The following is a 14752-nucleotide window of genomic DNA, read 5'->3' as shown; positions in this document are numbered from 1 at the left end:
AGGCTGTAACAATGTTTTGCAGCCACTAAAGAAGTATGTCTTGCATGTACTGACAAAAGATGTCAGGTGCATGAATGACTCTATTGTCTTCCCGAGGATTTTAATTGTTTTAACAGAAAAACGAGATACATTGTTATGTAAAAAAGTTGCAGATGAGCATGATTCAACACTTTGATCAATTTTTTTTTAAGACTTTATTTATTCATTCATAGAGATACAGATTGAGGGAGAGAGAGGCAGAGGGAGAAGCAGGCTCCACACAGGGACCCCAACGTGGGACTCGATCTCGGGTCTCCAGGATCACACCCCAGGCTGCAGGCGGCGCCAAACCGCTGCGCCACGGGGGCTGCCCCTTTGATTCAATTTTTAAAAAAGATTTATTTTAGAGAGAGAGAAAGAGCACGCGCGGGAGCACATGAGCACATGAGAGCACAAGGGGAGCACACGGGAGCACGTGGCAGAGAGGGGCAGAAGGAGAGGGTCTTAAGCAGAGTCTGCGCTAAGCGTGGAGGCCAATATGGGGCTTGATCTCAGGACCCTGAGATCACAACCTGAGCTGAAACCAAGAGTCAGACACTTAACTGATTGTGCCACCCAGGTGCCCCTGATTCAATTTTTATTAAAAACAGAAACAGGGACGCCTGGGGGGCTCAGTGGTTGAGCGTCTGCCTTCAGTTCAGGGCATGACCCTGGAGGCCCGGGATCGAGTCCCGCATCGGGCTCCCTGCATGGGGCCTGCTTCTCCCTCTGCCTGTGTCTCTCATGAATAAATAATAAAATAAAATCTTAAAAAACAAACCAACTGGCACACCTGGCTGGTTCAATCAGTAGAGCACGGGACTCTTGATCTTGGGGTCATGAGTTTGAGCCCTATGTTGGGTATAGAGTTTACTAAAAAAAAACAAAAAAACAAAAACTAATATTAAATCTGTGAATTAGACTCCAAACATTTATTTTTTTAAAGATTTATTTTTATTTATTTATGATAGACATAGAGAGAGAGAGGCAGAGACACAGGCAGAGGGAGAAGCAGGCTCCATGCAGGGAGCCCGACGTGGGACTCAATCCCGGGACTCCAGGATAACGCCCTGGGCCAAAGGCAGATGCAAAACTATGGAGCCACCCAGGGATCCCTGACTCCAAACATTTAATAGTGGTATGTAGAGTGAGATTAAGGGAGCCTGTTGTTTTTTTACATTTTTTATATAAATTGTATAATTTTTTTTAAGATTTTATTTATTTATCCATGAGAGACACGGAGAGAGAGGCAAATACACAGGAAGAGGGAGAAGCAGGCTCCACGCAGGGAGCCCAATGTGGGACTTGATCCCGGGACTCTAGGATCATGCCCTGGGCCGAAGGCAGGCACTAAACCGCTGAGCCACACAGGGATCCCTATTCTTTAAACATATATTTCTGTATTTCATTTGATCATTTTACAATGAGTTCATATAACTTTATTGTAAAAAAAAACTGTAAAGCAAATGTGAAGTATTTTTATGGCATTAGATCTAATCCCAAGCATGACAAATTTTTGTTTTATAATTCTATTCTGTGCTTCTGTGAGGAACCGGTGGCAAAAAATAATAATAAAAGGAACAGAGAACCACAGGGTTGGGGTGGGAGGAACAGTGATGGGGAGTAGAACCTCGACCTAGCCAAAGGGCTATGGCCATTAGTGGGGCAAAGCCCCTCCTCTTCCTGAGCAGGGACTAAATTTCCAGGAAGAGATAGTCCTCCAGGTCTCAGAACCCAGCACCATCCTCATGACCCAACCCTCCTTCCTTCTTGTCCGCTGGCTCCTGGTTCCTTGGGATGTTTCTGCTCTCCTCAGGATCTCTTAAAAGTTCCAAATCAAATAATCATGCATCCAGCTGGATGGGAAGTCAGAGAATCAGGAGCCTCTTAGTGAAAGATGGTGGTGTGTATCAAGTCTGACACCACGCTGACCTTCCCACTTGAGGAAGAGGAAATGAGTTCAAGTGGAACATACTGACACCCTACTCAGCTGCTCACATACCCTGGAGTCGAAGGCCTCAAATAGCTTGAGACTTCTATCTGGGCCAGGACCAAGGATAAACACTTCTGGGAATCACCCCACCACCAGGATGTGTTGGAAAGTTCTATACCCCATGACAGCCTCATCCATTCACTCTCGTATTCTGATCTAGTTAGGCTCAGCTGGACTGAAAAAGTTTTATTTATTTTTTTTGAAAAAGTTTTAAAATAAAATATAAAAGCAAACACTTATGTGGTGCTTACACTGTGGGCCAAGTGGTGTTCTGAGCACTTAAATACAATAATGCTTTTAGTCCTCAACAGAGCCCTATGAGGTAGAGACTATATTATCATCCTTACTTCACAGATGAGGAAACTAAGGCACAAATTTGAACCCAGGTAGTCAGGCTCTGGTTCCCTGCTCTTAACCGGTTGCCGATACTGCCTCTTGGCAGAGCATCATAAGCGGTGTTTTGCAGGCAGTGTGCTCCCGGTGAATCAATCTCACCTTTGACCCATATGGGCAGATACGAAAATGTGGACCAGATGGCTGAGGCCAAACACTCCTGGTCTCTTGCCCTTGTGCCAGGACAGGGCTTGGGATGAGGGAGCAAGGCTAGAGGGGAAAAGGCAGGTCAGCAAAGACCCAGGGGACACAGGCAGTACATGTCATAGAAGGAGCACTAGGTAGGCAGCAAGGAGCCCAGTTTAGCTTTGGCTTTGCCATTCACTTGCTTCATGCTCTTTATTAAAAAAAAAAACAAATATATATATATATATATATATATATATATATATATATATATATATATATATATCAGCACCTACTAGTACACTGCATGGCAAACAGTAAGTGCTTAATAAAAATATATTTAAGACTGAATGGACAATGCGCAAGATGCCTTGGAGCTCCTAACACCCTGTGCATCTGACAGGAGAGAGCCTTCCCCACTCTTTATCTGCCACCAGCCCCTTTGGGGAAAGGTCAGCGGGGACAAAACTAAAGGAACGCCATTGGTCTGTCTCTTCTTCCTATTTCATTATCACTTAGAAATGTGGGGCCCCCTCACGCTTCCATCAGTAAGTAATCACTGTCATCCCAAAAAACAAATCACTAACTAGGCTCTGGACTCTAGTCAAAAGACTCCCCAGATAGGCAGCTCTTGAAAAGCCAGGTGTGAGCTCACCCCTCTCCTTCCAGGTATTTACTGAGCACAGCCACGGGCAAAGCACCCACTACGGGTATATATCGGGGACACAGAGGCAGGAAGACAGCACTGGCTCCTGCCCTCAGACCACACTATAGAGAGAGATGGAAAGTCTACAAATAACTCTAAAATATGACTCGACCAAAAAAAAAAAAAAAAATATGACTCGGTCCAGCTCAATGGGGCAGAAAAAGGAAGTGGAGTTTTGAAAGAGCCTCTCAGTCTCAAGATGGGGGGGGAAGGAAAAGGTATCTGTTTTTCTGTACTTAACCTCAACTTCTATTCCCTTCAGTCTGGGTGGGGGAACTTTTTTTTTTTTCCTTTCTTCACTGAATAGGGACTTGAGCCCCCCGCCCATTCCTCCTCCTCCTCTGCCTCCCTGTCAGAACCGCATCCACGCTGCATTCCTGCAGCACCAGCTGATATTATCTCTCTGCACATGTTGAAACTCGCAGATTCCGGTACATCTTGCATCTTCCTGTCTGGAAGGTAGACTGGGACCTGGGGAAATAGTGTCAATCCCTTTCCAAAACGGGTGGATCCTCCATGCCAGCTCAAGCACATTCTGGGACATACCCTTGAGCCTACCCTCCCTTCATCCCCACCTTTCTTAAGACTGGCTCTCCTTCTACCGAGAAGCCTGGGTTTTGGTGGGAGGAGGAAAGGGAGATAAAATCAGGTGAGGCAGGGAGGGGCCCACAGAACTGGTGTTCCCACTGGTACTGTTTCCTGCCCTGATGGCTTCCTCACCCTCATTCAGGCTGGGTGGGGAAGAATCAGGTCCAGACAAAGTGTCCCAGTCCCTCAGCCATTCACTGTTCTTTCCCCTTGGTAGTCCTTCACTTAGGTTTCATGGAAGGATACAGGACACAGGACCTGGTGGGAGCACGTGGTGCGGGACAAACAGTCCCTTCTGCCACAGAGACAGAAGGCAGGTAGCATATGTGTGCTGAGGTGCAAGCTTGTTTCTGCAGGAAGGTTTCAGATTTGCCCCAAGGGGTGGTCACAGAGGCAACTCAAGCCCCTGGAATCTCTGTTCACACCACCTGCTCCAGAGACTGTCTCACCCTGATTGTGGAGCAAGGGTCTTGCTGGGCAACTGGAGAGGGTACCTGTCCCCAGGGCAACAAGATATAGAAGACCCAGGAGCCTCAGGCAGTCCCCACCCATTTCAGCAAAGGGGCAATGCCACAGCTCTCGGTTTAAACTGGAGACAGTCTTGGAGACTAGAACTACAAATGCCTTTTGCTAATAAGCCCACCTTCAGCCTCAAACTCTCCGGCTGCCCACACACCAGAAACTACTGAGGTGGGTGCAGGTGAGGATGAGCAAATCCAATCAATGACCAGTTAAAAGTGTTTATTTTTAAATGGAAAGGGGAGAGGGAGTAACACAGAGGCAACTTGTGGCATCTTCTTTCCAGGCCATCACCCCCATGTACTCTCCAACCCAAAGCACTGGCAGGAGGGGCCCCAGGACAGGCTGAGGCCCAGACAGTTGCAAAGTCTGTCACGGAGAGATCTGTATACCACCCCGGAGAGGTGGGATTCGAGAGTCCTTCCCAGTCCCCCTTGTCCTGGAACCGGGCTAGAGCTCAGGGGCATAGGGCTCCCCGGTGGGTGAGGGTACCCGCAGCTCAGCATTGTGCCTGACCACGGTGAAGAGTCCCACCACTGCCAGCAGAGCCATCACCATGACGGCAGAGCAGATGCTGAACATGTTCCGAGTGCCCGTTTTGTGATCACTGTCATGGAGAACTAGGAGCCCCAGGCAGGCCAGCAAGTGCAGGGGCACCCGGAACCAGTTGAGTACACCAGCTTGCTCTGTCTCGGGGATCACCTTTCTCCGCAGGAAGCTCATGCTGGGAAAGTACAGCCCACAGGCCAATTCGATAAGGAGAAAGGCTATGAAGGACTCCACTGGACTCTCCTGGCCTGGGCTGGTGGAGAAAGTCAACATGAAAAGGGAGAAGACAACGATGAGGACAGCAAGGGAGAGTAGGTGCATGGGCTGAAGGTGGTACCTCTTGGAGGTAGCAATGCGGTACAGCGAAGAGCCAAGCAGGCTGGCTGCCATGAAGCTGGAGAAGACAATGCCCAGCGGAGCCCCATGTGGGTCCAGCACAGGCGTCCAGAGGAAGACAAAAATGAAGATGACGCTCTCAAACAGGGCTTGTATGGTGCCTAGCAGCAGCACGCGGCGGTCCGACAGGAGGCAGCGCAGGCCTCCAGCACAAGTCCTTGAGAAGGCACGCTGCCGATCATAGTTCTCTCCCCAGTTATGAAGGGCCAAGGCCCCAGCCAGAGCCAAGAGAGGGATGGCAGCCACAAAGGGCGCCACGGGCCCCAGCCCCATCCAGCAGGCCACCGCTTCAGCTGCCACACCTGCCGCTACAGCCAGCACATGGTTCCAGAAGGCAGCTCGGGCAAAGGTAGCTGGGATCCACTCAGCAGGGAAGTCATGACGCTCCACGTGTTCATGGACGTACCAGGCCTCGAAGGCGGAGAAGAGCAGCGCTGTGGACAGCCCTCCGAGGGCTCGGCCCATCAGCAGCACAAAGTAATCCCAAGAGAGTTTCGTTAGGCAGCAGAGAGAGTAAGTGAGGGAGAAGAGGACACAGGACTTCTTGCGACCCAGCCAATCCACAAGGGAGGAGGCCACCAGTCCAAAAAGGACTGTGGAGGCAAGGCCACAGACATAGAGGATGGCAATCTGCCCCTCCAGGAAGTGGTAATGCTGATAGAGTTTGTAGAGGTAGGGGGCCTGGAGCCAGTCAGCCGCCAGGGCCAGGAAGTAGACCTGATAGAAGTCCAGTTGAAACCGGAGGAAGGAGGGGTTGCTGCAGGCCCTTCCAGGGGGCTTAGCCCGGCATCTTGACAGCTCCAACCCCAGGCAGGAGGCCAGGAGGACCACAAAAGCAAGATAGGCAGTCACCAGCATGGCGGGCCCCCGGACGACCTAGGTAGGGGAGGAAGGGGGGGTGGGAGTTACATCCATTGCCCGGGCAGCACTGCCAAGGGGCGGGTGTCCACGCAGAAGCAGCTGCACCCACCCCCCACCCGACCCCACCCCCGCCACCTGCACTTCCCCGCCGCTCAGCTCCACTCCCCCGGAGCTCGGACCGGAGGGACCAGTTGGGTGGGTGGGAGGAGCGGCCCGCCAGGCCGGGTCTCCCGGGACACTGCGGGGCAGGGCGGGGCGAGGGGAGAAGGAGCATCCGCCCCACCCTCGCCCGGCGCAGCAAAGAGGGGGTCCCCTCGACACGGCGACGGCGGCCGCGCGGGTGGAGGGGCTGCTGCCCTCGCCCAGCTCGGCCTCCGCAGGCGCGTCACCCCCACGCTCTCCGGGCCGCTGCACTGGGCCCCCGAGCGTCCCGCCCGCGCCGGCCTCCAGGGCCGCTCCAGGGTCCCGCGCGCGCACCCCGGGCCCGGGCCCCCCCGCCGCGCCCCCGAGCCCCAGCCCGGCGCCCCCGCGCCGCCACGCCTGCTCGCGCCTCGCCCCAACCGCGGCTCACCTGCTGCCCCGGGCTGCGGGGACGCCGCGGACGCGTCCGGCTCCAGGCCGCCCCGCCGCCCAGCCCGCTCGACGTCCGGCTCCGGCTCGGGCTCGGGTTCCAGCAGCGCGCCCGCCCCTCACAGCCCGCTTCCGGGAGCCGGGGAGGCCTCTGGCCGCCGCCATGATGGCCCCGTCACGTGACGGGGTGAGGCGCCCAGGCCCCGCCCCCGGCCCGCCCAGGCCCCGCCCCCGCGCTCCAGGCCCCGCCCCCGGCTCCCGGAGGCCGCCGAGCAGGGCGGTGGCGGCGGCGGCAGCTGGCCCTCCCCGCGGCCTTCCCGTGACAGCCGCTCCTCCGACTCCCGGGTACCTGCGGCGCCGCCTCCACATAAAGACCCACTTCCTCTCTCTCCTCCGTCGCAGGGCAGTGCCGCAGTCCTGCCGACGCGCGGGCTGCCCTCCGCGGGCCGGTCCCGCGGTAGCGCCCTGGGCCCCGACGTGGTGCGGCGCAGACACCTGAGGGAGGCGGTGTGGGTCAAGGGCCTGGGGACTGGGGACGCAGCCGGCCGAGGCCCCAACCCCAGATCCGTCACTTAGTGTCCCAATTTCTTTGCCTGCTGTCAGGGGGGAGCAGTGCCCGAGGAAAAAGGGCGAAGGGTCAGCCCACCTCTCGCCCCTTACCAGCCGTGCTCCCCTGGAAAGGTTCTTTCCCTTGTGCTCCAGATTTAAGAGTGGCTCGACGGCTTCTCACCTCACTGAGCATGGAAGCCCAGGCCTTCGTGATGACCTAGAAACCCTCTGTGTCGGGTTCCTCTGCCACTTCTCTGACTTTATCTACAATTCTCCCTCCAGACTCTTTTTTTTTTTTTTAAAGATTTATTTATTTATTCATGAGAGACACAGACTGAGAGAGAGGCAGAGACACAGGCAGAGGGAGAAGCAGGCTCCATGCAGGGAGCCCAACATGGGACCCAATCCTGGATCCCGGGATCATGGCCTGAGCCAAAGGCAGGCGCCCAACCACTGAGCAACCCAGGCATCCCTCTCTCCAGACTCTTCCTACTCCATCTGTATTGGGGACCTCCAGGGCCTTTGCACACTGTGCCCTGCAAGGTTCTTCTCCCAAAGACCCACATGATTCCCTCCTTCAGCCCCTCGGGTTTCCTGTTCCAAGGCTGCCTTATCAGAGAGGCCTTCCCGGGCCATCCTGTTGAAAACAGCAACACGGCCACCTCCACTAGAGATCTACCTGCTGTCCTTCCAGCCTCATTCCCCTTTGCTGTCTTTTCTCCATAGCACTTAACACCATCTGGCACATTATGTATTTTATTTATTTATTATCTCTTCTCCCTAAAGGTTTTTATCTATTTGTTCACTTGTGTTTCCAGTACTTAAAACAGTTACTGGGGTGGGGAGTGGGGTCTGGGGAGGCACCTTGCTGGCTCAGTCAGAAAAGCATTTGCCTCTTGGTCTTGGGGGTGGGGTGGAAGTGGGAGTTCTAACCCCATGTTGGGTGTAGACATCACTAAAAAAAAGAAATGAAGTTGAAGAAAAAACCCCAACAGTTATTGGTAAGTAAAAAGCATTCAATAAACATTTGATGAAGAAATGAATAAATTAATCTAGATAAATTAGTCTAAAAAGTGCTGGCCCCTATTAGCTGGTAACTCTCATCAGTCATCTATATGCATCTAAGCTCTGTTTTAAGAATTCCTGGGCTAGGGCAGCCCCAGTGGCTCAGCAGTTTAGCACTGCCTTCAGCCCGGGCGTGATCCTGGAGACCCAAGATCGAGGCCCAGGACCAAGTCCCATATCGGGCTCCGTGCATGGAGCCTGCTTCTCCCTCTGCCTGTGTCTCTGCCTCTCTCTCTCTGTGTGTCTCTCATGAATAAATAAATAAAATCTTAAAAAAAAAAAAAAAGAATTCCTAGGCTATCTGCTATAGACCAATTAACTGTCACAACAACCCATAAGATAGGTACTATTATTATCCTTGAGAGTTGGAAAGGTTATATAATATGCCCAGAGTCTCATGGTAAGAGGTAGAATTAGAACTGGGACCCAGATCTTTCCAGTTCCACTCTCATGTGGTTTCTGAGAAGATTAAATGAGTTTACTCATTTGCACAGGCGATTAGTAAATGTTGGTTTCCTTTATGCTAAAGCTTGGAAGGCAGAGGGATTACATCTTGAGAATACTTTTTTTTTTTTTTTTAAGTAAGCTCCACGCTGGGCGTGGAGCTTAACACAGGGCTTGAACTCACCACCCTGAGATCAAGGCCTGAGTTGAGTAAGATCAAGAGTCTGATGCTGGGATCCCTGGGTGGCGCAGTGGTTTGGCACCTGCCTTTGGCCCAGTGTGCAATCCTGAAGACCCGGGATCGAATCCCACGTTGGGCTCCCGGTGCATGGAGCCTGCTTCTCCCTCTGCCTCTCTCTCTCTCTCTGTGACTATCATAAATAAATAAAAATTTTAAAAAAATTAAAAAAAAAGAGTCTGATGCTTAATTGACTGAGCCACCCAGACACTTGGAGGAATACTTTCTTGTAATAAACAACCAAGATAACCTACAAGTTCCAGAGTTTATTCCCAACTGGCAAACTCCTACAGAGTAGGAAGGGGTAATGGTTCCATGGTTCCCATGCATTCATATAGAAACACAAAGATTAAAAACCATGTTTTCCCCAAGGTAATTCAGTGAATGAGAGGATAAGTAACCCAAATACTCTCCATCCTAGTCCTGGACTAAAGCTTCTTCGAACTCATGACACCTGTTTCTTTTGGAGAGGAGGTCATCCTGAATGAAGGCAAGAGTGGGGCAGGATGGCCTTACATTCCTGGCCTCTTTTCCAGGAGGGAGGCCAATTTTCTCCCATTGTTGAGCTGCATTTTGCTCAGAAGCACTTGGCAAAGAGAGACTTACAGCAAGATTACATTATTTTGGATTTTTTTTTTTGTCTTTGGCCTATTGTGGGACCTATTAAAAATGTGTTTAGTCTTAAGTCTCCCCTGTCCCCTACAGAACTGTGAAGCACAGCTGGGAAACATCCTAACATGGGAAATGTGCCAGCAGAGGACTGGAAAGGATAAAAGGCAGCCTGTGAGCACAACCCATCTCTAGGACATGCTTCTAGTAGAGGGCAAGGAGGGCTGAGGTCTGTGTATTGGAGAGCCACAGGGGAAGTCCTGTTTTCAGGGAAGGTGGGAGAGTGCTCTGGGGATAACTAGGAACCCTGCTCACCAGAGGAGCATCATTTAAAACTGGTATTATGAAAGTGTTCAAACATACACAAGGGTAGAGAGTGTAATTCTACAAACCCCTATATAAATGTAATAATATTAATTTTGTCACTTTGTTCCTTCTACTCCTTTCAGTCCCTTTTTATTTGCCAAAATTTTTTAAAGTAAGTATGTCACTTCACTCCATACTTTGACCTACGTCTCTAGGAAATAAGGCCCTTTTCTTACACAACCCCAAAGCCATTTTACATCTAACAAAATCAATACTGATTTCTTGGCATTGTAAATAACCAGTCCATAATTAAAAGGCTCTAAAATGCTCTTTTTTACAATTGGGTTGTCCAAATCAGGAACCAAACAAGATCCACATGCTCCATATAATAGTTGTCCTTTAATTATTCTTTATTATTATTCCCCACCTCCCCCAGCCATTGACTAGTTGAAGAAGTTGGGTCAGATTTCCTTGAAAAGTTTCCACATTCTGAATGTGTCTTCCTACTTTCTTACTGTGTCATTTAAATTGTTCCTCCATCCCTGAGATTTCCTTTTAAATGGAAGTTAGTTCTAGAAGTTTGATTTGAATCACATTCAGGTTTTTTTGTGTGTTTATTCCTTATTGTTTGGCAAGAGTCTTTCTTGGTGGTGCTGAGTGCTTCAGATTAGATCACATCAGGATGTACGAAGTGGGTGGTTGTGCCCCTTTCAGTGGTGGTAAGATTCATCAGTGGGGTCAGGTGGTGACAGCTTGATTCCTCCATTGTAAAGTTCCCCATCAACCATCATCTTTGGTTTCCTCCATTCATGATTCTCCCTTTGATTAATTATTTCACTAAGAGTTGCAAAATGGTTTTTCTAATTCCATATTACTTCCACATTAGCTGGAATTCTGCCGTAAATGAGAAGTTCTCTCCACCACTTAGAGCTATTTGGCTACCCTGGAATATAGTTTATATAGGACAAGCAGCATAAATACTTAATTCTTTTTTTTTCCCCAAAGATCATTTTTTTTTTAAGTAATCTCTACACCCAGTGTGGGGCTTGAACCTACAAGCCCAAGACCAAGACTTGCATGCTCCACTGACTGAGCCAGCCAGATGCCCCAATTCTTTTGCTTTTTAATTGCTAATATTCAGAATAAGAAGTTGAAAGAAGGGCAGCCCGGGTGGCTCAGCAGTTTAGCGCCACCTTCAGCCCAGGGCCTGATCCTGGAGTCCCGGGATCGAGTGCCATGTCGGGCTCCCGGTACATGGAGCCTGCTTCTCCCTCTGCCTGTGTCTCTGCCTCTCTCTGTGTGTGACTATCATAAATAAATAAACATTTTTAAAAAAATAAATAAAAAAAAATAAAACCTTAAAAAAAAAAGAAGAAGTTGGAAGAAGCACCATTTTTAAAACGTTTGAGCTGGGCAGCCCCTGTGGTGCAGCGGTTTAGTGCCGCCTGTGGCCTGGGGTGTGAACCTGGAGGCCCAGAATCGAGTCCCACGTCGGGCTCCCTGCATGGAGCCTGCTTCTCCCTCTGCCTGTGTCTCTGCCTCTCTCTCTCTTTCTCTCTCTCTCTCTCTCTCTGTGTGTGTCTCTATGAATAAATAAATAAAAATCTTTAAAAATAAAAATAAAAAAATAAAACGTTTGAGCTTAGACCTGAGTAGGGATGGAGGGCCTGGATCATGGAAGGGGAAAGGAAGGTAGCTGTGTCCAGCCCTTGCTCACATCAGTGCTTGGGGCATGTGGGAACAGACAGACATTGGAGGACTCACTGTCCTGAATCTCATGTAGCAGTGAGATGGGCATGACACAGGCATGGTGTGCGGGTACCTCTAGGACCCCCAGAGAGAGAGAGAAAGCCAGATATGGGGAGGCAAGAGAGAGATGAGAAGTGAAAGAAAAGCAGATAGATGCAGAAGACAGGGGGACAAGGACAAAAAGGAAAATAGAAATGAAAGGGATCGGGCAGCCCGATGGCCCAGCGGTTTGGCGCCACCTTCGGCCCAGGGCGTGATCCTGGGGTCCCCGGGTCGAGTTCCGCGCCCCGCAGGGAGCCTGCTTCTCCCTCTGCCCCTCTCTTTCTGTGTCTCATGAATAAATAAATAAAATCTTAAGAAAAGAAAATCTTTAGGGCAGCCCGGGGGGCTCAGCGGTTTGGCACTGCCTTCAGCCCAGGGCGTGATCCTGGAGTCCCGGGATCGAGTCCAGCGTCGGCCTCCCCGCATGGAGCCTGCTTCTCCCTCTGCCTGTGTCTCTGTGTCTCTCATGAATAAATAAGTAGGTAGAATCTTTAAAAAACAAAATTAAATTAAAAATAAGTCAGATGGGGAAATGGAGGGAGAAATAGAGAGAGAAGAGGGAAAACTGACATAGAAACAAAGTTAGCTGAAGGCAGAATGTCCCAGGGACGCAAGGAGAAAGTAGGAATGGAGAGAGATTTGTAGGAAGACAGAGGAAGGGTAGAGAGAAGGCTACCCAGGGGTAGAAAGGAAAGAACAAGGGGCCCCAGAGGAGGAGGCTGAGGAAGAGAACACTGGAACAGACTAGTATCTGAGGACTTGAGGAATGTGGGGGGGCACTTGGGGGCTCTCGGCTTAGGGTTCAGTCCTGGGCAGCTTCCCCTGGTGGCTTCTCCAAACCCTCAGCCCCACCCCTAGGGACAGGGATTCTGAGCAGCCAAGTGGATGGGATCACTGGGAGCCTGAGTCTAGGGTTCCTAACCGCCCTTGTCCCTGTACCGGAGGAGCATGGGTGTCACAGGTGGGGTTATTGCTGGAAGGCTGAAGTCATGAAAGACAAGACATCCAAAAAAAAAAAAAAGAAAGAAAGAAAAGAAAGACAAGGTATCCAGGCAGAGAACACCAGGTTCCTAGTAGCAAAGGACCACGAAGGGTGTCATAATATCCGGGGGGGCAAGAGCCAGGAACCCCCTGCTCACCTTCTCTTCTGGTCCAAGAGCCACTGACCGTCTTGGTCTGACTGAAGATGAGAGGTAAGGGGTCCAGGGCCTCTTGGTCAGCCAGGGACATGGGTGGAGGTCCACGGGGCAAAATGTGGCCTCTGGACCAGAATCCCCTCCTGCCGGTAGAGGAGGAAGGCACCTTGTCCACGCACACTAGACGGGAGCCAAGAAGGCCCTCCTCCGGCAGACGCCGGCTGGGGAAGAAGCTGTCCAACGTGCTCACCTTCGGCGGCCGCGAGGGAGACTCTGAGAAGCGCTTTCTGTTCCAGAAGTCGCGGAAGAGGAGGCCCTGGAGCCGGCGGGACCAGAAGCAGAAGCAGAGAGGAACACCAAAGCTCATGGCCTGCTCTCAGGGCTGAGGGGGAGCCCCCGCCTCTACCTGTCCGGCCTCTCGTCCCTTCAGAGCTTCTGCGTCCCCAGGAAGCAGGTGGCAGGAGAGCTGGGGAGACGGACCACCTCTCGGGGGCCCAGAGCCCCCTAGACTATCAGACAGTGCCTCTGGGTGCTGCGCTGTCCCCTGAAGCGGGCGGCTGGGCCCTCGGAGCAGGGGTGGATGGGGCGGGGGCCCTGGCAGGTCGCTGGGCCCTCGGAGCACGGGTAGGGGGGGCAGGGGCCTGTGGAGCAGGGGTAAGGGGGGCAGGGGCCCTGGCAGGCCGCTGGGCCCTCAGAGCAGTAGGGGGGGCAGGGGCCCTGGCAGGCCGCTGGGCCCTTGGAGCAGGGGTAGGGGGGGCAGGGGCCTATGGAGCAGGGGTAGGGGGTGCAGGGGCCCTGGCAGGCCGCTGGGCCCTTGGAGCAGGGGTAGACCGGGCAGGGCGAGGCGCGGCAGCAGCTCAAGTGCGGACCAGAGCCCGGGACGCAGGAGCTGTGGGGACAAGTCCAGGGAGGACAGGCGGGGCAGGGGGGGCAGGAGCAGGTACAGGGGGGTCCGGGGAGGCCGGGACAGGAGGGGCAGGTAGCTGCATAGGAGGGATAAGCCGGGCAGGAGCAGGCGGGAGGAGGACAGCCAGGGCAGGGGCAAACACAGGCGGAGGGCGGCCCGGGCGGCCAGGGCGGGGCAGCTGGGGGGCCGTGCCTGGGGGGGCTCGGCGGCCGTGGGTGGGTGGCCCTCTGGTTCCGAGGCCCCAGGCGCAGGCCCAGGGAGAAGTCCATTCCCCTGCGGAGCGGCCGGCTGGGGCTCGGGGGAAGGGCAGGGGTGAAGTAGGCGGGGCGGGCGAGCGAGGCAGGGGTGGGGGCAGGATTAGACCTAAGACCCTGCTGAGCCTCTGCGGATCCTGCCGGGAGCTCGGGAGCTCGGACCTCCCCGGCCAGCCCTCCCCCTCCGGCGGCCCAGAGCAGAACCCTCCCCCCAGGCCTCCAGCCCTTTCTTCCCACTGTTCTTCTGCTGGGCTCCGGATGCTCTTTTTCTTTTCCCTGCCTGGTGACGGTCTCTCATCCCTGAAGTCTTCCCCTTTATTCAGTCAAAAGGTTTCTCTTGAGTGCCAGGCACCTGACACCTGCCTGGGTGAGGCCCCCTGCCCGGATGCTCCTCCGGCCCCGACGGCCAGAAAGGCTGCCTCCAGCTCCAGGATAGCCACCCCCTAGGGATTTAGGGGGGCAGCGGGGGCAGCAGCAGAGCTGTCTGAGACCCTGAGCCAGGGATGTTGGCGAGAGCGGACGGTGAAAGGAGGATGCCTAGGTTCTGGGGATTTCCAGACAGGGCAAATCCCAGGTGTTTGCGGGGGGTGGGGTGGGGTGGGGGGAGCAATGCCCGGCTGTCTCTGGAAGACTGACAACCAGCCTGGACAATTATTATTTGAGGACTTATCAAGTATCAGGTAGTGAATAAGGCAGCTAAGTTTCCTCTTTTATAGAGCTCCCATAAAAGCGAG

The 14752-nt window shown here is 52.8% G+C and overlaps 2 protein-coding genes across 2 annotated transcripts; both read right to left on the bottom strand.

Annotated features, from left to right (window-relative positions):
* Positions 1–4548: 4548 nt before the first annotated feature.
* Positions 4549–6877, bottom strand: MFSD5 (major facilitator superfamily domain containing 5). The gene is made up of 2 exons (XM_038576179.1): positions 6721–6877; positions 4549–6164 (listed from the first exon to the last, which is right to left on the bottom strand). The coding sequence occupies exon 2, from the start codon at positions 6144–6146 to the stop codon at positions 4794–4796; it is 1353 nt and encodes a 450-aa protein (XP_038432107.1). The 5' UTR covers positions 6147–6164; positions 6721–6877; the 3' UTR covers positions 4549–4793.
* On the bottom strand, positions 6302–13515 carry LOC119866340 (translation initiation factor IF-2-like). Its single transcript, XM_038577930.1, has 3 exons — positions 12861–13515; positions 6969–7214; positions 6302–6837 (listed from the first exon to the last, which is right to left on the bottom strand). The coding sequence occupies exons 1-3, from the start codon at positions 13222–13224 to the stop codon at positions 6302–6304; spliced, it is 1146 nt and encodes a 381-aa protein (XP_038433858.1). The 5' UTR covers positions 13225–13515.
* Between the last annotated feature and the right edge of the window lie 1237 nt (positions 13516–14752).

The sequence above is a fragment of the Canis lupus genome, chromosome 27 (genome assembly GCF_011100685.1).
Source record: "Canis lupus familiaris isolate Mischka breed German Shepherd chromosome 27, alternate assembly UU_Cfam_GSD_1.0, whole genome shotgun sequence".
NCBI classification, from domain to species: domain Eukaryota; kingdom Metazoa; phylum Chordata; class Mammalia; order Carnivora; family Canidae; genus Canis; species Canis lupus.
This window is presented reverse-complemented; position numbering and strand designations above follow the sequence as displayed.